The sequence below is a fragment of the Hippoglossus hippoglossus genome, chromosome 2 (assembly GCF_009819705.1).
Source record: "Hippoglossus hippoglossus isolate fHipHip1 chromosome 2, fHipHip1.pri, whole genome shotgun sequence".
Classification (NCBI taxonomy): Eukaryota; Metazoa; Chordata; class Actinopteri; order Pleuronectiformes; family Pleuronectidae; genus Hippoglossus; species Hippoglossus hippoglossus.
In genome coordinates, this window is record NC_047152.1 from 6,046,250 (window position 1) to 6,067,827 (window position 21,578).

Consider the following 21,578-nt stretch of genomic DNA (forward strand, 5'->3'; position numbering starts at 1 on the left):
TCCTCGACAGGAATCACACAGGAAATCCACAACAATGCTCCTCTATCCAGCTCTGAGGGAAAAGCACAGTAGTTGGTCTATTATCCGACCTGCCGCCTGCCTTGCATCTATCCTGCATAATCCTGCATCTACTTCATTAAGTGCAGTAACTGCTTAAATCAGCTTAAAACGTACCTAAATCTGTGCTTCTGGGATGTGGCTTTTAATAGGGCCAAGTATAATCCTGATGCAAAGAAAAACGCCCGGGGAACACACTGAGTATTTGTAATTTGGGGTATTTCAGTCCTCAAATTTAAATCCAGAGCGGGGGGTCATGCATATACAGTGTGGCAAAGCAGGTGTGTTATTCCAGAGCCCATCTGAGATCTGCTCTGTGAAAACCAGGCTAATGAATTTCTCTGTATAGATAACAGAAGCATTGAGGTCACATCATTCTCCTCCTCTCTTCTTCCCTCCTTTCATTTTGGTCCAAGGTGCACAGCATCAAAACACACACTGTCACTTTGGTTCATTTTCTGATAAAGCAACCTAAAATGAGCATCTGGCTTAGTAGGAGGTCTGGAGTTGGGTGGAGGTCTGGATCTCCAAACCTTTCATAGCTTGGAGGCAGTCTCTATTTTATGATGACAAATAAGTTCACCTCTCTGCATCATTAACCTTGATTGTGTGTTTATGTCTATATGTTTTTCCTAAACTTCTTGAAAAATAATATAAAAGGTCAAAATGGTCCTCTCTCCTTTCCTCCCCTCTCTTCTCTGTTTCAATAGTTTATCAAAACTGAGATTCAGCAGGGAAAGGCTCGGCAGAAATAGTTTATGTGGGTGTACAGATAAAAGATACTGACGATAAGATTACCCCGGTGAAAAAGTATAACGATGTTCTCACGTATTCATATCTGATGGTGATACGATTGAGCTGTATTCATCTTTACAATAGATGAATCTTATTGTACCAAGAAACAGAGATACACTCCATACTATAGCAGCCTTGTGTTTTATAATCATACACAAGAAGTGCTTGTTAATAATTGATAACATAATTTATATAACACCTTTCAATAACCAAATTCCACTGCATTTTAAGTGTGAAAACCACATTAGAAACCAGCGCACACACATTCAGCCGCACAGTGGTCTGCTGTCAGTTTGTAGTGGAAGCAGCTCAGTGATGCCTGATTTCCAGAGCTGCCTCAGATACCTTCAGATACGTTTCCTTCAATTCTTTACTTTGTTCCATTTTAATTGTTACCAACAGTAGATTTATTTTTGTCCTTTCCGATTATTTTCAGGGAACATAAAGCCCTGTTCACACCAAATCATTGTCTTATTCATTCTGCATGAATATGGGAGATGGTTCAGATGCATTTGTGAACAGCAAAAACAAAAGATTAGTTTCCTTTCCTTTTCAACTATTAGATGCAATAAGGTTATGTAAGGACATGTGTGTAATGAAAAAAAGTGTGTGTGTGTGTGTGTGTGTGTGTGTGTGTGTGTGTGTGTGTGTGTGTGTGTGTGTGTGTGTGTGTGTGTGTGTGTGTGTGTGTGTGTGTGTGTGTGTGTGTGTGTGTGTGTGTGTGTGTGTGTGTGACAAAGTGGTGACGACTGGAAGGGTCAAATCACTAAATCCCCCAGAGACAGACAGTTTGCTTTATGACTGGCTTTGGTTTAACTGATTAGTATTCTGTCGTCTCATCTCTGGTAATGCCACCGTGCCTTGCTGTTTTATCCACACATGCCACAATCACAGATTTCCTCTAACACGAGTCAGTCATCTCTCTTTCACTGGAGTTTTTCCCTTTCAGTCTGGCCTGCAGCTCTTCCTGCCAGCTCCACTATTAAGGCAAAACATGTACTGAGGCTCGTGTCACCATTTGTCGGGACACATAATCAAACATCCCAACATAAATCCACAAGGTACTGCTGAACCAGCACTATAGGTACTACCACCAGGGATTTACAGTGGACTTATTGCCTTTTCCCTGTTCTGACTGTTGACAACAGCCTTACTGTGTTTCATCACTTACAAATCTCCACATATCACATGGTCCTCATAAGTGAATGCAGTCTGCCCTGATGAATCTGTTAATGTGGTAGATTGGTAGCCTTTAGGATTTCACCCTCAGCACCTTTTTGAATTAAAAGTTCAGCATGAAAATTCACACTAGAATTTGGTTATAGTAGTTTGAATGCAGATGTTTCTGAATGCAGACATTTTGAAGTTTCTGAGTGTGGAAACAAAGGAAAAGAATCATCAGCATTAGTTGATATCACATACAGTTTGTGTAGCTTAAACTTCATGTCAGTTTTTCTGAAAGCCTAAATTGAAAATCCTGAACACATTGCTGTTGGTCGTCCACTTCTCTTCAACGCTCGGCTCTAAACGCTGCGTCATGCTCTGAGGTTAAGAGGGGCCGTTTAAAGGTGGATGATGAGGGTTTATCACTATCTTATTTAGTCTGGCTTGTTGGCCCGGATGAGGCTGAATGACACAGTGACAGATGGGGAACACAGCTGGTATTTAATCTGTGACTCAGGGACACACACACAGCGTCGCACATGTTTTTATAAACTTTTCCTTTTTTTTTTAAATGTCACATGCACATGTAACACAACAATATACACAGCACAGGTTGACATTTAATTGTTAATCCTCAAATTGTGGTCGTTATCTTTGTACATACTGCAATAGTTACTTCACTGTCTCCCAGGCCTCCCAGCTGTGTTATGGCAATAGATCTCCATGTGCAACGTGCACGCAGTTTAAAACACAAGCTAATACATGTTTACTTCTACCTGGTTTAAATCATTAAAAGTCTATCTTCAGCAATCATGACGAATCTGGAGCCTTCTGAAAAGGTTCTGTTGAAGCACTTTCCTGCCAATGTTATGTGCAGTAGTCATCACACACACACACACACAGTTACACACACAGTTACACACACTGTATTTCTGTATTTAATGCCTTGTGATTCAGCAAAGAGGAGGTGATTTCTCTTATCTCCATAGTTCAGCGGCAGCAGAGAGATAACCCACATTCATGAGGCATGTGTGCGATCGTGTGTTTGCATATGCAACCCTGATGTATACCACAGGATTTAGATGTGTGAGTGTCTCAGTCAGCGGTATCGCATAGAGCAGGTTGCCGTCCATAGCTCTTTGTCGAGAATCATTTTCAGCGCTGCCTGTTGCAGTAACAGATAAAATACTTAGGAGCCGGTCATCAGTGGAACAGAAGCTCAGCCTTTTAAAAGCTTCACACAAACAAGTCATTTGTGTGTGTGTGTGCGTGTCTGTGTTTGTGTTGCAGTGATTCCTCTCTGCTGCTCGCATGTATCCAGTAATGTTATCTTCACTTTACAGGCATCACACAATAGCGACTCTAGTGCATGAGATGGAAAACCTTCCTGATAGTTGTTTCCTGGAGGCTGGAGTTTGTGCAATAAACTTCTAATACATCTCAGTACATCCACGGTAATAAGGCTACATTTGAAACCACATTGTTTCTCTTTAATGTCGAGAAAACTCAAACTGTAGGTTACATTGAATGTATTCTTTGGAGAACAGTGCTGTAAGCTGAAGTGGGAGCTGTTTGGAATTTAAGATAAAGTCACCATCAGTTAAAATGTTTGTAGCCGATCGCAGAATACAAGTGTTGTTGGTATTCTGTATTCTTATTCTGGAGTTAGAGATTGTGCTGCTATCGTCGTATTCTTCATTCATGTTAGTCATCATAATGCAGATTGTCCCTTGAGGCAAATTTGTGATTTGTTATTTTGGGCTATATACATAAATTCTTTCTTTTCCTATTCATGTTGGTCTTGTCACCCACCTTCTCTCAGCAGAACAACACAATATTTATCTGGTTAATGGGTGTTTTTTATAACCCATAATCAAATAACTGTTTTATGGTGGCCCAGTAAATTTGCCCGTCTCTTCTCTTGTTTTTCAATCCCTCTTTCCTCCTGTGTCTCTCGTGACCCGGGTGTGAGTTTGTTTTTAGGAGGTGTGTGTATGTGTCACTGTGACCGGATGGGTCCCGCTCTTCCTGTTTACAATATGCTCTTCTGTTCCTGAAGAGCATATTGCACAGTGTGGCTTCATTTGCTGACTAATGTTGCATTCAGGTCATGTGGGAATAAAGAATGTTATCTAAAATCTCCAATTTAGCCCTAAAGTGACCTCGGAAAAATCCCTTTTCTGCTCGTGAAGGCGTTATCTTAAGCAAACCTGTAAAGAATTCTTATTTTATTCATAATTATTTGACGTGGAGCCATAGAGATTTTAGTTCGATATTTACACAAATCTTCAGGTATATTCTTTACATGTAAGTTCACATCGTCTCCCAGAAAGGCTCAATCAAATGTAAAATTCTAAATTTAGATACATTTTTAGATTTTCATTTTTTTTTTCATGTTTTCTTTGCATGTATTTTAAAATAACTTCCCTGTGTTAGGTTCACTTCCTTTAAAAACTCACACAGACACACACACGTGGAAACACATGCTTTAATGTTCCTGTTTGGATGAGTTTCAGAATCAAGTAAAGACATAGATGAAAACACACTCGCCACAAAAACACCACACTAGAAGAATAAGGGAAGTGGGGCTTTTCTTCTCATCTAAATTTGGACCAGTGACTACAGAGGTAACATGTTATGTCATTGTCTTGCGTATGCCTGCTCTCATATATGTTTGATGTGGCAGGCATGTGTGTGTGTGTGTGTGTGTGATTCCCTGAAAGACTCCCTGTGCTTTCTACTGATGAAGCTCTAAGGAAAGTAGATGTGGCTGCTGATCGGTACAGACAGAAACAAAACCTCCGCACTCTCTCCATCCTTCTCCCCTGACCACAAATGTTTCCCTTCCAACTATAAATACACCCCCTGAAAACCTGCCGCGTCCTGAAACATAAAACGCAGCTAAAAGTGATTATCAGGGTCCAGAATAGCCCAAAGTCTCAGGTTACATTCAAAAGCCAAAGGCCCGAGCTAGGTTTTATTTTATAAGCCCAGCTTTTATTTTGTAAAGATGCAGTTTTATTTGATTAAACAGAGACAGGCTTTCATGTAAAAAGGATGAATGCGGATGAAAGCTAAAAATAATCGATAGGAGGTAGATTGTCTGGTTTAGAGGCCGTCCAGGTTGTGGTGAGAGATGGGAGTGCAAAGAGGTGAGAAAACCAATAAAGGTGCATTACGTTGGAAATGGAGGAGATGACAGTAAGAGAGGAGGCCCAGTGATTCCCAGTCACTGCCATCTGTCTCCATTCACTATATCTGATCCATACAGATAATCTTGATTTTCTTATAAGATCATTATCAACTCTTAATGCATGTGTACTTTACATAGACGACTCACAAACTTTCTTCCTCCTATACCAGGTCTTACTCAGGCAAATGGCTGGTATAGCAAACGACAAGGCATAAGTTTAAAGCAGACATACGAGTGGTTAAATGTTGAGCTGTTTTCGAAAAATGCACTGAACTCCAGACTTTCCCGTTTCTAACACGCACTTGATGCAAGACTAAAAGAATACAAAGGTGAAAGGAGAATGCCATACACGTAGAAGATGCTGACGAAAATATCAACTTGGAGAGACAAGGATATTCGACAAACTCTGGAAAATCTCCAGACTCAATTTTACGGACACTTTCTGGAGTTGGAGGAGGTGATTAACTTGGCTTAGCATAAAGACTGGAAAGACAGGTAAACATCTGGATCTGCCTCTGTGCAAAGGGAAAGAAAATCATCCTTTTAGCACCTCTGAATTTTTACGAATTGAGCCGTCAAATAAATGGAGCAGTTTGTGATGTGACACATTTTGCAGTGGAACACCTGTAGTGATGAAGATTAAACCAGAATTAATTGCTCACCTTTTTTCAGTAGCTGCGGGGAACAGAAACCAGACTCTACTATCATATATATCAGCGCTCACACACAGCGTGCGTGCGTGCGTGTGTTCCTGCTCCATATGCAGTCAACTCACAGGAAGTGTGTAAGAAATGTGTTGGCCGAAGCAGACGGCGCAGGCAGGTGGGCGTGAAGAGGAGAAACGGCAACGCTGTGGGGGGGCGACAGAGTTGGCAAGCTGTCCATGTGATCTGGTTTTCATCAGATATCACCCAGTTAGTGTGGTCCTTCTCTGATGCGATGGTTGATTGTGTACTTATTTTAGAACAGGGCGTCAGGAATTGACTGCTGAATGCATTAACACAGCATCACCACTGGCCGTCCAGATAAAGGAACGACGAGGGCGCTGAAGACACGTGTACATCTTGCAGATATCAGTTTAATACTCATACATCAGTTTTCTCCTTCTTTCCATTTCCCTCCCTTTGCTCTCCAATGGATAATTAGAGGTCACAAGATATAAATAGCTCTCCATTTCAAACAAGGTAACCTTAGAGCAGCGAGTTAACTGGTTATTGTCTGTGTGCGAGTAGAAGACGCACACACACACACACACACGTAGAGAAACTGGGACATGCAGCCTCTTGACACTCAATCTCATTGACCCGTCAACAGATTATTGTCAACTCTTGTTAGCGTGTGTCTGTGTGTGTGTGTGTGTGTGTGTGTGTATGTTTGTTTGTGTGTGTGTGTGTGTGTGTCTGTGCTACATAACATTTAAGCGACTTAACACCATGTTTATTTGTTCTGATGCTGTGACTGACAGCTGTTTTTGACTGAAAGAAAGAAAGAGAGAGGATTTGGTGTGTTCAAAGTTCAGCTCTCTCGTCCAGGCCTGCCTCTCACTCCGGCTACTAAAGCTGAAAACGACCAGGGGCTTAAAGATGACTGTGGCCTGCTGTGACATGAACGCCCTCTGCACACAAGTCCGATTGAGGCCATTGATGACTTTTCACATTTTTTTAAAATTACAATCGCTTCATGATCAATTTGCAAGGTCACTTTAATTTGTTATGCTTGGCTGATTTGGAAAACGTAGTGTTTTCAGATGGTGGTTAAACATTCAGGTTTTTATCTGTGACCTTCTCCTTTACACTGACTTGATAGATTCACTTAGAGGTGATAGTAGCCAATGAGCTTCTCTTGTAAAAACTTAGCTGTGCAAAAACTTCGCTTCTTGCATTTTTGGTATTGGATTTGATCAATGAAAGGATGAATGGACTGCAGGGAGTTCGTCCTTGTCTGTGTTCCCCTCATCCGGCTGGTCATAAAGTGCATGTGTGTGTTTGGCACGGCAAGTCCAGTCTTGTCTGAAATACTTTAAGTCAAAATATCTGACTTGCATGCATCAGGTTGAGCTGGTGTCTCAGAATGCAAATACCAAGCTCTGCAGTGTAACGTCTATTTGTTCTAAGCTCTGTGTTACGATTTGTAGTTCTTAGTTAGTGTATATTAGAACAATTTAAAAGGTGACAGATATATTCTTTTGGAGATGTAAACAACAGCATGAAATGGAAAAATACAAGAAGCAGAAAAAGGGGGTAAGAACATAAACTGAATTGCAGAATTTCAATGTTTGCGCATTTTTTTTGCTAAAATGTTAACAATGAATGAAATATTAGATATTAAAGCTTTTTATATTATTTGTAAGAGAAGTTGCATGTGGCATTTTGCAAAATTGGCACATTGGAGACATTGGATTTAACATAAACCAGTCAGACGTTACAAGGAAGCTATGACATTCTGTGGCTGTTTCTGGCAAATGGAGAAGGACTGAGAAAATAAGCAGTTTTAAAAAAAATCCCTTCTAACACGGTGTCATCTTCATTAAAGTCGTTTGTTCAGTTGATGTGAACATTAAAAATATCCCTGCAGTTAAATCAGGAAACAAGTACAGCAAAATACCAAATGAACAAAAAGAGAGGAGCATCAATGGCGGAGAGATCTGTCCTCCGTCTTATCAGACTGTTTGTATATGCACACAAGTGTGTGTGTGTGTGGGAGTTTATGATTGTGTGTGTTGTATCTGCATTCCAGGCTGAGTCACATGCAGGTCTGTGTATCCGTGGTAACAAAAGCTCTCATTCATTGAGGAGAAATTACTCATTCACTCTAACCCCCTGTAAACGTCTGTGAATCTCTTTCTGTGTGTCACACAATGTCCTGTATTTCCTTACTGTGCTAGAGTGTTTTGATTGGACGTGTGTGAATGCACGGGTTCCTCACACAATCATTTATGTTCCAGGAAATCCTTGGCAAACTTGGATGTTAAATAAAAACGGGAAATCAAGTTTGAATGTATAGAATTCAGACCTGGGTTGTGTGAAGGCAAAGATTCCTCCCCTGATCTCTTCTCTATATCACCCACAGAATACAGTTCAAAATGAAAACTGACATTACATGAGCCGTGTGTTTCATGTCCCACTCACACCTGTTCTGTGTTGTCTGCAGTGTGTTGGTGAGGAGAACTGGGTGGACAGCAGGACCATCTACATCGGACAAAAGGAGCCTCCTCCTGGTACTGAGGCCTTCATACAGCAGAGATTCCCAGACAACAGAATAGTCTCCTCCAAGGTCAGTGAAGACGCACGCAAAGATCAAATACTCACTTTATTCTTTACTGCTCAAAATCAATTACTCCACCACTGTGTTCTATTTAGAGTAAGAGAGCAGGTATAGACATAAAGACAGGACAGGAGAGAACAGTTAGTTCTGAAGCACAGTTCAGGCTGCTCTTTTATTGTGAGGGTGAGTTATTCTTGGTAATTTTACACTGTATTGCTCAAGGATAGGTTTTAGAAGAGGGGATGTTATATATGAAAGGTTTCAGTGATCTGTCTAGTCTGGGCTTCATTGATGTTTTTGTGCTGTTTCTTTTGTAAAAGGGTTTTTATGGCTGTTTTTGGAAATAGATTCATATTTGTACTGTCATCTTTATTAAAAAAGCACAAGAACTTACGGCATCAACTTCTTACCAAAAATGACACTATGTCTTAACGCTGCCTGAAGAAAAACAATGAGCAAACTGAAAACTGCACATACTGAGTTTATTAGATGTTTATATTGCGGTGTGTGTATTTTGCTGTGTAATTAAATATGTTAACATGTTTTCATGCACAATTTCACTGTTTCACATTTCCAGTACACATTTTGGAACTTTATACCGAAGAATATGTTCGAGCAGTTCAGGAGAGTCGCCAACTTCTACTTTCTCATCATATTTCTGGTCCAGGTAAAAGATTTTTCTCTTCGTGCATCAAATATTAAATTGTCCACATCTTCTTCTGTGATAAATTCTTTCATTTGTGCTCTATTGTTGTCTAATGCTGTAATTTATTTTTAATGTTTTCTATTGTTTGCCCTCAATTCTTCAGTTATAACTTGTAAAGAACCTTGTTTGGAAAGGTGCTATATAAATAGTGTTTATTATTATATCATTTATACATGTTCACATATTCATTTCTCTTTCTCTCTGTGTTTGTGTGTGTGTCACTTCAGCTGATCATCGACACACCCACCAGTCCCATCACAAGCGGGCTGCCGCTCTTCTTTGTAATCACAGTCACGGCCATTAAACAGGTGAGACCATGGTTTTCAGTCTAATTTAACTTTATTGGCATTGACAATGAACACAACACTGACGCACCTTATCCCTTTTGCACACCTCCCTCACTTCCTCCTCTGTCTGTCTCTCTCTCTCTCTCTCTCTCTCTCTCTCTCTCTGTGTGTGTGTGTGTGTGTGTGTGTGTGTGTGTGTGTGTGTGTGTGTGTGTGTGTGTGTGTGTGTGTGTGTGTGTGTGTGTGTGTGTGTGTGTGTGTGTGTGTGTGTGTGTGTGTGTGTGTGTGTGTGTGTCAGGGTTATGAGGACTGGTTGAGACACAAAGCAGACAACTCTGTCAACCTGTGTCCCGTCCTCGTGGTGCAGCATGGGAAAGTGGTCCGCAAACAAAGTCGCAACCTCAGGGTACGTGTGTGTTCGTTTGTCACCAGATAAATCACTCTCACCCCATACAACATAAACAAGGATTTGGTGTATTTTGTTTTATTGGTTCACACTGAGGGATTTCCCCGCTTCTAAGCTGTTTGTGTGTATGTGTGTTAGTGGCTCTACATTTTTACAGCAATTTAGCTTTTAAAATCTTTTGCATTAACGTAACTTACGTAAGACATTCACGGATAGAAATATTCAGCGAAAATAAAAGCTCAGTTGCTGGATGAAACGTCGTGTGAGAGAACAAATGTAAACAACTGTTGGCTGAGCTTGAGCGGCCTGCAGGTGGTGAAGCAGGAGGTTGGCTTGTTAGGCAAACTGCATTAGTAGAAACTGCATTAGCAACACTAAAGGGATCAGAGCCATGTCATCCTCAAAGACCAGGGGTGTAGTGTGGTAATTCCAGTTTTATTTAGACCCTCTGTAGTCAGTAACGGCTGGTGGTGGTATTCAGGAGGAAGGCTAACAAATACATTATACCCATATAATAGTACCTTCAGTAGATTTTGCACAATCCAATCAAAACACAACCTCCTTGGTGGAGATAAAAGTTTACATGAGTTATATAGTTAACAGAGTTTTACACAAGACGGTGTATTTATTAATAAATATTGAATTCCTCTTACTCAGGTTGGAGATGTCGTCTTGGTGAAAGAAAATGAATCTTTTCCTTGTGACCTTATACTTCTCGCCTCGGCTCGAGATGATGGGACCTGCTTTGTAACAACAGCCAGTCTGGATGGGGAGAGCAGCCACAAGGTGTGTATGTGTTTAAATGTGTAGCCTGCATTTTCAAGAAGAGTATTTTTTTCTTTCTCTTTCCATCCCTCTTGCTCTCATTCTCTCATTCTCTCTCCTCCTCTGCCTCCCTCTATCATCCTCTATATCATCTTTCGGTTGCTCCTCTTTTCTCCCATCTTTCCCTTCCTCCCTCTTTGTCTTGATTCCTTCACCTTCTCTCCTCCTCTCAGACATACTATGCAGTTCAAGACACCAAAGCCTACAACACAGAACAGGAGGTGGACTCAATCCACGCCACAATAGAATGTGAACAGCCACAGCCAGACCTGTACAAGTCAGTACAAAACAAACACTCGCTTACTCTCCCAATGTTGTTGTGTAACATAAACACCTGAAACATGTCTCTCCCCTTTGTCCTGTGCAGGTTTGTGGGACGTATCAACATCTACATGGAGAACGAGCCTACGGCCAGGTAACCTGAACCCCTCACATATCAATATAAACTAGATTGTGCTCATTTTTTTAACTTGATGATAAAATAGAATCAAAACTTTGCTTGATTAGTGATTTCTAACTAAGGTAAAGTGTATACTTTTATCCCTGAACTTTTATCATGTTGTATAGGTGTACTGGGAGAAACAAATCTCACAATAACTCCTTCACAATGATAGTTAACTGTGCTGTCGTCTGTGTGCAGGCCTTTAGGATCAGAGAACCTGCTGCTCAGAGGGGCCACACTCAAGAACACAGAGTTCATCTATGGTAAAATCACCTGAAATAATAATTCATGGTTACTTACTAACTTTTTTTGGAGCTTTCAATTGGATTTTGCTGTCTTCTTTTGTGGATAAAGCTCTGGTAAAATCTAATGAATGTTATTTTGTTTTGTTGAACCACTTTAATGCTCATGATTTGCTCTTTCCTCCTCTCAGCGGTTGCCATCTACACCGGCATGGAAACCAAGATGGCTCTCAACTACCAGTCCAAGTCTCAGAAACGCTCTGCAGTAGAAAAGTAAGCTCTCTCTCCCTCTGTCTCTCGTCTCTCTGTCATGTTAACCTACATAAAACCATTTGTTTCTGGAGGAGAAGCTGTTTGCATCAATTATCATCAAAATGATTGCCAAACATCCTTTTCCCCCCAAATTAACACAGACGTGTATAATCATTTGTGTTTTTACTCATCCCTCCATCCATCTTATCACTTTTCATCCCTTCATTTCTTCAGTGGGTCTTTGTGAGTCCGTGGCTCACACTGACTCGATCACTTTCTCTCCATCTGAATCTGGTAGCCAGATGGCCTGTAGAGATATGTAGGTGGATTATATTTACACTTGGATACAGCGTGTGCCTGATTAATGCATTGGAATAGTATTTGTCTCCCTTTTGCCAAAAAGAACTTGGCTGCGAGTAACTGCCTCTTCTCAGCTGCTGCCTGTATACAAGTATCTATTCTTGTGTGTTGCAATGCAAACACGCTGTACCTGTGGGAACTGAACAGAACTGTGAACAGATATGTCATTAGCTGCTTGCTGTCTCCCCCCACAGGTCAATGAATGCCTACCTGGTGGTCTACCTGTGCATTCTCATCAGCAAGGCCCTCATCAACACCGCACTGAAGTACGTGTGGCAGGCCGATCCCAACAGAGACGAGCCGTGGTACAACGATAGGACCGACACAGAGAGGCAGAGGCACATTGTGAGTCTCAGTCCAAACACAAATGTGTTTTCTTTCTAACCTGTTCACCTCCTCACACTCTTCATCTTTCTCATCCTCAGGTGGTCAGGGCGTTCACAGACTTCCTGGCTTTCATGGTTCTCTTCAACTACATCATCCCCGTCTCCATGTACGTCACCGTGGAAATGCAGAAGTTCCTGGGTTCCTATTTCATCATGTGGGACGACGAGATGTTTGATGAGGAGCTGGGGGAGCGAGCGGTGGTCAACACGTCAGACCTGAACGAGGAGCTGGGACAGGTAGCGAAGCAAATGTAACCCTGTGCAAACTAAAGCTGCTTTCAGACATCAACTCCGAAAAATGCCCAGAAAACTGGGTCCAGACATGTTCCGAAGTTTGCCTTTCACAAAGGAAGAACACAGCAGAAGAATATTGTGAATAGCAGCATTAAGTAAAAGCAAGTATTACTGTATTACACATTAGAGGGATTTGGAGTTAAAAATGGGAAAGGTTGGTGTGAACACAAAAATAATCTTTAAGAAACTCTGAATACAATATTTTAACAAATTAGATCTAAAATCTTAGACGTAAACGAGCCTGTGTTATGTTTTACATGACAAACACATTTAACCTGCTCTTTTTCCAGGTGGAGTATGTGTTTACCGACAAGACCGGGACTCTGACAGAGAACAACATGGAGTTCATTGAGTGCTGTGTGGACGGACATGTTTATGTGCCTCACGCCATCTGTAATGGACAGGTAACGGCTGATGTGGAAGCTCGTCATCACACACATATAATTGTGTGTGCCTGTATTTTATCCTTGCGAGCTTTAACACACAACATACGTTTGACTTCTGTTGCCGTCATTGTCACATACAGCACTTATTTAAATTGAATGGCTTCATATCATTGCTAGGTGATGCCTGGTGCAGTTGGTATGGACATGATCGACACGTCGCCAGGTCCCGGAGCCAGGGTGAGCACATCCTGAGTTTGAATGTGTTGTATGTGTGCGCATGTGTGTGTTTCAGGGTAACACAATGTTTTGCCGTCCACCCAGGAGCATGAGGACCTGTTTTTCCGGGCGCTGTGTTTGTGCCACACGGTGCAGGTGAAGGAGGAGGAGACGGTGGACGGGATCAAGCAAGGGATCCACCAGGGCAAGTCCACCTCCTTCTACATCTCCTCATCGCCGGATGAGGTGGCGCTGGTGGAGGGAATGAAGAGGTGGAGTGCACACACACGCACGTGTTTTCTTTTCACTGACTTACACGCATTCAGTTCAATGACGGTGTGTTGTTGTTTGTCGTAGGCTCGGTTTCACATATCTGAGACTCAAAGACAGTCACATGGAGATCTTGAACAGGGAGGATGAGATCGAGAGGTGAGCGTGTTCCTTTCTAACAAGGTTTATCTCTTTAACCCTCAGCAACTATCAACTTTTTATTGGTATATGCTGTTTATTTCAAGTGTTGATTGTGTGACTTTTTTCATCAGGTTCGAGCTGCTGGAGGTTTTGACATTCGACTCAGTCAGACGGAGGATGAGCGTCATTGTCAGAGCTAGCACTGGTAATACACAACAAACTGTTATATGTATATATATATATATTATACGCACATGTATGTCCGTACAGTATTTACGTTTTGTCTGACACACTTTTCCCCTTTTTTGTGTGTATGAGCAGGTCAGCTCTATCTGTTCTGCAAAGGTGCAGACTCCTCCATCTTCCCTCGGGTTGTCTCAGGCAAGGTGGATCAGGTTCGAGCTCGGGTGGAGCGCAACGCGGTGGTGAGAGTCATTTTTTTTCTGGGAACATTCCTGAAAGCTTCAAAGGTTGTGTGACTTCAGTGGTTTCCACAGCTACGGCACGTGACCACAGCGGTTTCCATGGTTACCACAGTTTAGTTTTCCCATACAGGTTCCAAAACGGCTTGTAACAAACAAAAATTGCACAGGCAGTTTTTCCCATCACCTCTTAAAAAGGTGTATTTTCATAATTTCCTTACTCTCCAGGCTATATATTTGTCCAAATTCTGAAATGTTGCATGTTGCGGTTGCAGCTGCAGATAAATCGTATCGTTGTCAGTGAAAACAGAAGGATGTGTGCTGGTGTTAAAGTCAAATAAATAGAGCAGTTGCTGCCCAGACACTCACATTCAGAGATCATTTGATTCCACTTTGCTGAATCAGTCTAACTGTGTGTGAATCTTCTTTCTCCTCCAGGAGGGTCTGCGGACGCTTTGTGTTGCCTACAGGCCTTTGAGCCCTGAACAGTACCAGGAGGTTTGCCACTTGCTGAACGAGGCCAAGTTGTCGCTACAGGACCGCGACAAACGACTGGCTGAGGCCTATGACATCATAGAGAAAGACCTGATACTCCTGGGAGCCACCGCTGTGGAGGACAGGTGGAGGATCTCTTTTAAACTTGGATTTTTATTGTATAGAAATCCAGTCTTTGCCTTTTAGTGTGTACTTCAAACTCTGCTAAGCATTAACTCCTGATTCTGTGTACTAATAGTGCAGGATAGAAAGAGAAACCCAGCAGGCATTGCAAGTCAGCTCATTATGTGCAAAGGGAGGCAGACAGAAAATTAAGACGTCATATTCACTTCCAAACATGTCTGTGACTTTTCTCTCTTTCCTCCACAACAGGCTCCAGGAAAACGCAGCGGACACCATCGAGTCTCTCCACAAGGCCGGCATGAAGGTGTGGGTGCTGACAGGCGATAAGATGGAGACGGCGGCCGCAACCTGCTACGCCAGCAGGCTCTTCCATCGCAACACCCAGATCCTGGAGCTGACCACCAAGCGCACAGAGGAGCAGAGCCTGCATGACATCCTGTTTGACCTGAGCAGGACGGTCCTGAGGCAGCACGGAGGCATGACCAGGGACACTTTCTCTGGGTTTGTACATGTGCAGTGAGAACACGGTGTCGGTACAGCATTACATTTTTCCTTTGTGTTTCCCTGACTATTAACTCATCGTGTGTTTGTGCAGCTTATCAGGTGACTGCCCTGACTTTGGTCTGATCATTGACGGGGCCACCCTCTCTGCGGTGATGAGGCCCAGCCAGGAGGACTCAAACTCAGGGAACTACAAAGAGATCTTCCTAGAAATCTGCCGCAACTGCAGCGCTGTGCTCTGCTGTCGAATGGCGCCGCTCCAGAAAGCACAGGTACGGAGACTTGTCATGTATTGTTTGTATGGTTTAGAGTTCCTACGTATGTTGAGACTTTTTGCTTTCTTGCCATTTTCTTTCTAGATCGTGAAGATGATCAAAACCTCTGAAGAGCATCCGATCACACTGGCGATTGGCGATGGAGCGAATGATGTCAGCATGATCCTGGAAGCCCATGTTGGCATTGGTTAGTGGCAGTTTCGCTACATCCTGCAACATCAGATGCAACGTGCTTCTCTATAGCCGCTTTCAGACATGAACTCCGTGAAATATATTTTCTATATCTATTTTCTCGGTCAGATGCTACAAGTTGTACAGTTTGTAGTCTGCACTTGTTAATCTGAAATACCGGGAAATGACAAACCTCTCTCTGCCTCTCAAGGTATTATGGGTAAAGAAGGTCGTCAGGCTGTGAGGAATAGCGACTACGCCATTCCGAAGTTCAAACACCTCAAGAAGATTCTGCTTGTCCATGGACACTATTACTACATACGCATCGCCGAACTAGTGCAATACTTCTTCTACAAGGTAGAAACAGTGTTTGATGGAGACAAGGAGATTTATTTTCTCTGCCACCTGCTTTTCTTTAAAATTATTTTATGTCTTTTTCCAGAATGTCTGCTTCATCTTCCCCCAGTTCCTTTACCAGTTCTTCTGTGGCTTCTCACAACAGGTACACACACACACACACACACACACACACACACACACACACACACACACACACACACACACACACACAAAGACAGGATGAATGGCTGAAACGTTTCTCTCTCTGTACTTATTTCCAGCCGCTGTATGATACCGCCTACTTGACTCTGTACAACATCAGCTTCACCTCGCTGCCCATTCTGCTCTATAGTCTCATAGAGCAGCACATTAACATGGAAATCCTGAAGAAGGACCCATCGCTGTATAGGTCAGTGTTCCCTAATCCAATGACAATTTCTGCTGAATACAGGACAGTAGGTTTAAGCTTTTTACAGGTTCCTCCACGTCCATATCATCATGTCAGAGAGTCTCACTCTTGTGAATAAGACTCTCACATCAGTTACATCAACACTCTTATATTCATCTGTTTGTTGTTGGTAACAAGCTCTCATTAGTGCATATTTACAAAAAAAGAAATTCTCTGGATGTTTCAGTGATGAGATCTTCTCCAGCACATGATGAGCTGCTTGTTTTATGCTGAAATATGCTGCACCTGAGTCTGATTATTCCAGAGAGGTAATGAGCACAGTGTGTTCACACACAGAAAAAATAAAATTCAGGTTCTTTCAAACATTTCAGACATTCTAAGGGCACTTCTACTTCTTTTAGTCTTCTGAAAAGTCTGAAGGTCTGGACCAAACAAAGTACAATAAGTCCAATAATTGTATTAAGTAATGTTATTTTATATTTAAATTTGTAACCGTACTAAATTTGGTCACAGCTCAATCAAAATAAAAAAAACAAAACAGGGTTCACATGACTAGATGAAGCCTTTTTCCTCCCTGGCTTTGTTCTTTCTTTTCCCTCGTCTCTCTCTCTCTTTCTGAAGATAAATTACAGGCCTCATGTTGTGTTTCAGTTTTTACGACTGGGACTGGCCTCTCTCAGTAATGTACTGTTGAGTCAGTGCATATGAATCAAATTAAAATATCCCATTACATTTGTTTCTGGTTAAAGGTAGGTCCCTAAGGACGCTAATGTCGTACTTATCAATACAAGTGTAATCACTCATATGAAAGGTCGTCAATATAGTCAAAGTAATTCATGATGTTTACTGTTCTGTTGTGTTTATGTTCTCAGAGATATTGCTAAGAACTCTTTGCTGCGATGGCCCAACTTCATATATTGGACCATCCTGGGTGTATATGACGCCATAGTGATGTTCTTTGGTACTTACTTTCTGTTTGACAACACCACCTTCACCAGCAATGGACAGGTAACAACACACGTGTCTACGACAGTTCATTGTGAAGGAGATCTTTTTTTAGTTTGGAAGAAATATACTTCATTCTAAAGTTTTTTATAAGCTATAGAATTTTCTGTCTCATTTTGTCTGTGTTTTCGACAGACACAACCACATCTATAATTTGCTGCCTTTCATTTGTCTTTTGCTGTCGACTTTGATTGTAGCTAAAAATTACGGTGGAATATTAGAGCATATTAAATATAATAGTAATAAGTTCGTGGTGCATGTCAACGTTTTCTCATAAAGCACATGTTATTTACATGATATTTTTCACCAGACGATAACAGGTAATTAGAGTCTATGATACCAGATATTCTTCCGTGTTCTAAAATGCAACACTTGCAGCTAATTTCCAAGACAAATATGCAGCATGTGATGTTTAATGTTTGCTTCATTGGTTCTGCAACTGACAAACCAACCTTCCTCTGTGACTTTATGCAGCATCTGACTGCAGAAAAAAGCAGAAAAGGTTTTTTGGGCTTCTGATCTAACGTGTTCCCTTGAGTAAAGGAGGATTTCATTGGACTGACAGTTTTATATACAAGTTGACAGACGTTCCATTTACATCCGAAACGCGACAGACAGCACGGCGGGTTTTCCACCATCTTCCTCTCTGTTCTCAGTTTGTGTCCTTTCATTTTCAAGAAGCGTTACTCTCCCAGAAACCCTCTGGACTGCTTTGAGTTGCTTGATTTCACTTGAGTTTTGCATCTAATTTGTTTTCTCTTCTCCAGCAACAAAACTGTTTATTTTGTTATGATTTTCTTCTTCTGGCCTTCTCCTCTTTTTCTTCCTCTTCTCTTACCTTTGTGTTGCTTTTTCTTTTTTGCTTCTCTTTCCTCCTTCCCAGCTAATGACAACCAACACACAGATGGTAAGCCTGTCCCTGTCTCTCTGTCACCTCTGCCCTTAGTTTCACTTTTCAATTCACTGTCCCGTCACGTAGCCTGATCCCAGACCACCCATCATCTCTTCAGCTCTTGTCTCCGTGCCCGATGCAGATACAACAACTGCAGGCTTCTGTGTAGTGTCCTGGCTTTTCCTTGAACCACGCTCATGTGTGCAAGCGTCGATGTGGTGATCACACACATTAGCTTTACAGTGTGTGTGTTTGTGAGTGTGTGTACTTAGTTATAATCACAGGATAAATGAGAATAGAAAAAAGATTTGCACTTCTACCTCCATTACGTAATTCAGTCATCCGTCTAATCTCATTCTCCCTCAGCTGATAGAAGAACACTGTCACCTCTGAGGTTTCTCTCTGAACATCAGGACTATTTGGGCTTATAGGCTTATTTTATAAAGACATATCGGTGAAGTGATGTTTTCATCCATCACGACACTGAAGCTCTTTTGTTATGATAAGACTTTAATGATCTGATGGTGGAGAACTTGTTACTGCAGCACATTGTCAAAATGTGAAAAAAAACAAGTGAAAGTATGAAAATAGGTAAAATAAGGATAAAAAAACAAGTGTTCATTAATTTTTTTAATATCCTGCATTGCATCCTTTTTAAAGAAAATAGTCCTGCCTTATGTAATACATTTTCTGGAAAAGAAAACATTTTTATTTTAACCAGTTATCCTTGTTCATTTCATTAACCATGCAATTCATTTAATTCTATTCAGGAAAATGGAAAATAAAAAAAAAAATCCTATTCGTACCATGTGTTGCTTTGATAACAGCAGGCAATCGCCAAATGTTTTCTTCATCATGTCACAGCTCATTATTGTAATTTAATTTGTTGTTACCACGTCAGCTGGCCTTGGAAAATCCTAATTTTAGTTTTTTTATGTTCTTTTTTTTTACTTTATTGATCCATATTTCACATATTTCATCCTTTCTTTTGTATCCAACACATTTAGAGAAACTTTTTGAATGTCAGTTGTCGAAGGGTTTAAAGTCAAACCAGGAAGAAAATGCAAAAGCCAGAGTAGGAAAGTTTTCAGGACTTATGGCATTTAAGTGTTGGCTTGAAAGAACACGTTTCACTATCTGTCGTTCCCAGAAATAAAAATATAACATTTTCAGTTTACGTTGGCACGATCGTCTTTAAGTTTTGAATCTACATGACTAATTACTACTTTTTCATTGATTAATGGCCCATGTAGCTCATTAATTAACACATAAAGTCATACAAAAACAGCTCATCTCACACGTGTCCCATTCATCAGTCATCTGATAGTTACTGCTCCACCTGAATGCTGCTATCTGAACTCCCTGCCATCTGTTTGATTGATTGATTCCTTATTGAATATTTGCACCAAAGTTTATCTCCATGTATCATATTAACACCAGAGCTGTAAGTGCATTAACCTGTGAATTTCTCCTGAGTATATTTCACTAAATCCAGGTGAATAAAGGTTTTCAAGCTGTTTCCAGCTGATTGTGCGACATTATGAGATGTAACAACACAACAAAATGAATGAATTAGGATTGAACATGAAATCCTTCCCTCTGTAACGTGTCACTGACAGCTCCTCTTGTCACCTTGTTTCTGTAGATGTTTGGAAACTGGACGTTTGGGACGCTGGTCTTCACTGTGCTCGTCTTCACTGTCACATTCAAGGTAAACACACATGCACATATGGAGTAAACAGTATCTACACACACAGACGCTCCCAAGCATCACTGGTCTCTTTAAGATGAGATCTTAGTTTGACAGATGTCATGTTTCTGTTTTAGTTGGCTCTAGATACTCATTACTGGACCTGGATCAACCACTTTGTCATCTGGGGCTCACTGATCTTCTTTGTGGTCTTCTCTCTGCTGTGGGGAGGAATCATCTGGTAGGTTATGACAACATATTTTCACATATCTCCAGTGACGAGAGGCAATATGTTTTCGGGTTGTCCGTCCATCTGTTCCATTCTTGTGACGCTTTGAGGGAATTTCTTTAAATCTGTTGCCTAAAACATTACTGAACTAAATCTATCTCTGCTCCATCCTCTTCTCTCCTCCTCCTCTCCTCCTCCAGGCCCTTCCTCAACTACCAGAGGATGTACTATGTGTTCATGCAGATGCTGTCCAGTGGTCCGGCCTGGCTCAGTATCATCCTCCTGATAACAGCCAGTCTGTTACCAGATGTGTTAAAGAAGGTGATCTGGAGGGCGCTGTGGCCCACCACCACTGAACGCATACAGGTGGGTGCATTTGTATGTACAAGTAACATGTTGCTCATAGTACAAACAGAAAATAGCATCTCTAGTTATACCATTTTTTAAACCTAAATGCATAGCATAGATATTCAGAGCATTTTTAATGGTACTCCATTACTTATTATTCACTTTCTGTACAGTGAGTACTTATCAAAATGTCATTGCATCCTTGAATGCGTAAATGCCGTGTGTTAAATGTCTAACTGATGAACGTGGGTCAGCAGATGTCCGCTGGTTTTGGCTACGTCCCTGCTCTGTTGGGTGTAAGTCAGTACGCTCCTCTTTGTTTTTGTGCAGTGCTCCTTTATTTCTAAGCCAGATAAGACAACAGAGATAGTGTGTTTACTTTCAACTAACACTCGAAAGGTTTTATTTATGGAGAGTCAGTAATGACACTGAAGCTACATGTGTAAAGATGTGTTTAAAAAATGGTGATTATAGGTTATGGTGTTAAAGAGCTGGACCTTGACGTTTGCGCTGTCATGATTAAAACTAGAAGAGCCTTGTTGTAAATGACCTTGTAAACAGAGTCAAAGCAGAAGATATAACACAAAGAGATACAAGAGAAAGAGCAGAGAGGGAGATAAGAGACAGAAACAAGAGAGCATACTGTATATAACACAAAATAACGTTTCTAAAATCAGGTAAAGCTCAAACAGCAGATATTTATTACCGTATTGTTCAGTGTAGGAACAAAACAACAGCCACTCCCAGGCTCTGGAATCTGGTCAGAGAGGAGCTCATGAAAAGCACAGCTGTTATTTTAGATGCAGGTGCAGCACATGGAGAGTTAGGGACTTTCTCCCAGGCCTGTTCAACTCTTAACAGTGAGATCAGTCGCTGCTGAGGCATGAACACATCAAGATAATAGATGTGTAGAGTGTGTCCTGTTTGTTTTCTAACTGTTTGCAGTGAGGTGTGAACTATTGTCTTTTTATCTTTCTTCCTCTATAACCTGAA

At 41.3% G+C, this 21,578-nt stretch overlaps 1 protein-coding gene across 8 annotated transcripts in view; it reads left to right on the forward strand.

Annotated features, from left to right (window-relative positions):
* atp11a (ATPase phospholipid transporting 11A) overlaps positions 1–21,578 on the forward strand; it is a 40,243-nt gene that overhangs the window by 12,992 nt on the left and 5,673 nt on the right. For 5 of the 8 annotated variants that reach the window (XM_034603438.1, XM_034603448.1, XM_034603458.1 and 2 more), the window contains 29 exons: positions 8,360–8,482; positions 9,051–9,140; positions 9,407–9,487; positions 9,765–9,872; positions 10,530–10,658; positions 10,871–10,974; positions 11,065–11,112; positions 11,338–11,402; positions 11,573–11,654; positions 12,188–12,338; positions 12,419–12,616; positions 12,964–13,077; positions 13,237–13,296; positions 13,381–13,547; positions 13,633–13,704; positions 13,818–13,891; positions 14,008–14,111; positions 14,547–14,728; positions 14,976–15,227; positions 15,322–15,499; positions 15,587–15,689; positions 15,885–16,030; positions 16,116–16,175; positions 16,294–16,421; positions 17,294–17,429; positions 18,310–18,333; positions 19,964–20,029; positions 20,146–20,249; positions 20,438–20,603. In XM_034603438.1, the coding sequence (XP_034459329.1) occupies positions 8,360–8,482; positions 9,051–9,140; positions 9,407–9,487; positions 9,765–9,872; positions 10,530–10,658; positions 10,871–10,974; positions 11,065–11,112; positions 11,338–11,402; positions 11,573–11,654; positions 12,188–12,338; positions 12,419–12,616; positions 12,964–13,077; positions 13,237–13,296; positions 13,381–13,547; positions 13,633–13,704; positions 13,818–13,891; positions 14,008–14,111; positions 14,547–14,728; positions 14,976–15,227; positions 15,322–15,499; positions 15,587–15,689; positions 15,885–16,030; positions 16,116–16,175; positions 16,294–16,421; positions 17,294–17,429; positions 18,310–18,333; positions 19,964–20,029; positions 20,146–20,249; positions 20,438–20,603 (3,315 nt within the window). Of the gene's footprint in view, positions 1–8,359; positions 8,483–9,050; positions 9,141–9,406; positions 9,488–9,764; positions 9,873–10,529; positions 10,659–10,870; positions 10,975–11,064; positions 11,113–11,337; positions 11,403–11,572; positions 11,655–12,187; positions 12,339–12,418; positions 12,617–12,963; positions 13,078–13,236; positions 13,297–13,380; positions 13,548–13,632; positions 13,705–13,817; positions 13,892–14,007; positions 14,112–14,546; positions 14,729–14,975; positions 15,228–15,321; positions 15,500–15,586; positions 15,690–15,884; positions 16,031–16,115; positions 16,176–16,293; positions 16,422–17,293; positions 17,430–18,309; positions 18,334–19,963; positions 20,030–20,145; positions 20,250–20,437; positions 20,604–20,842; positions 20,882–21,578 lie in introns of all 8 variants that reach the window. The other 3 variants (XM_034603431.1, XM_034603468.1, XM_034603422.1) reach the window with 3 other exon arrangements.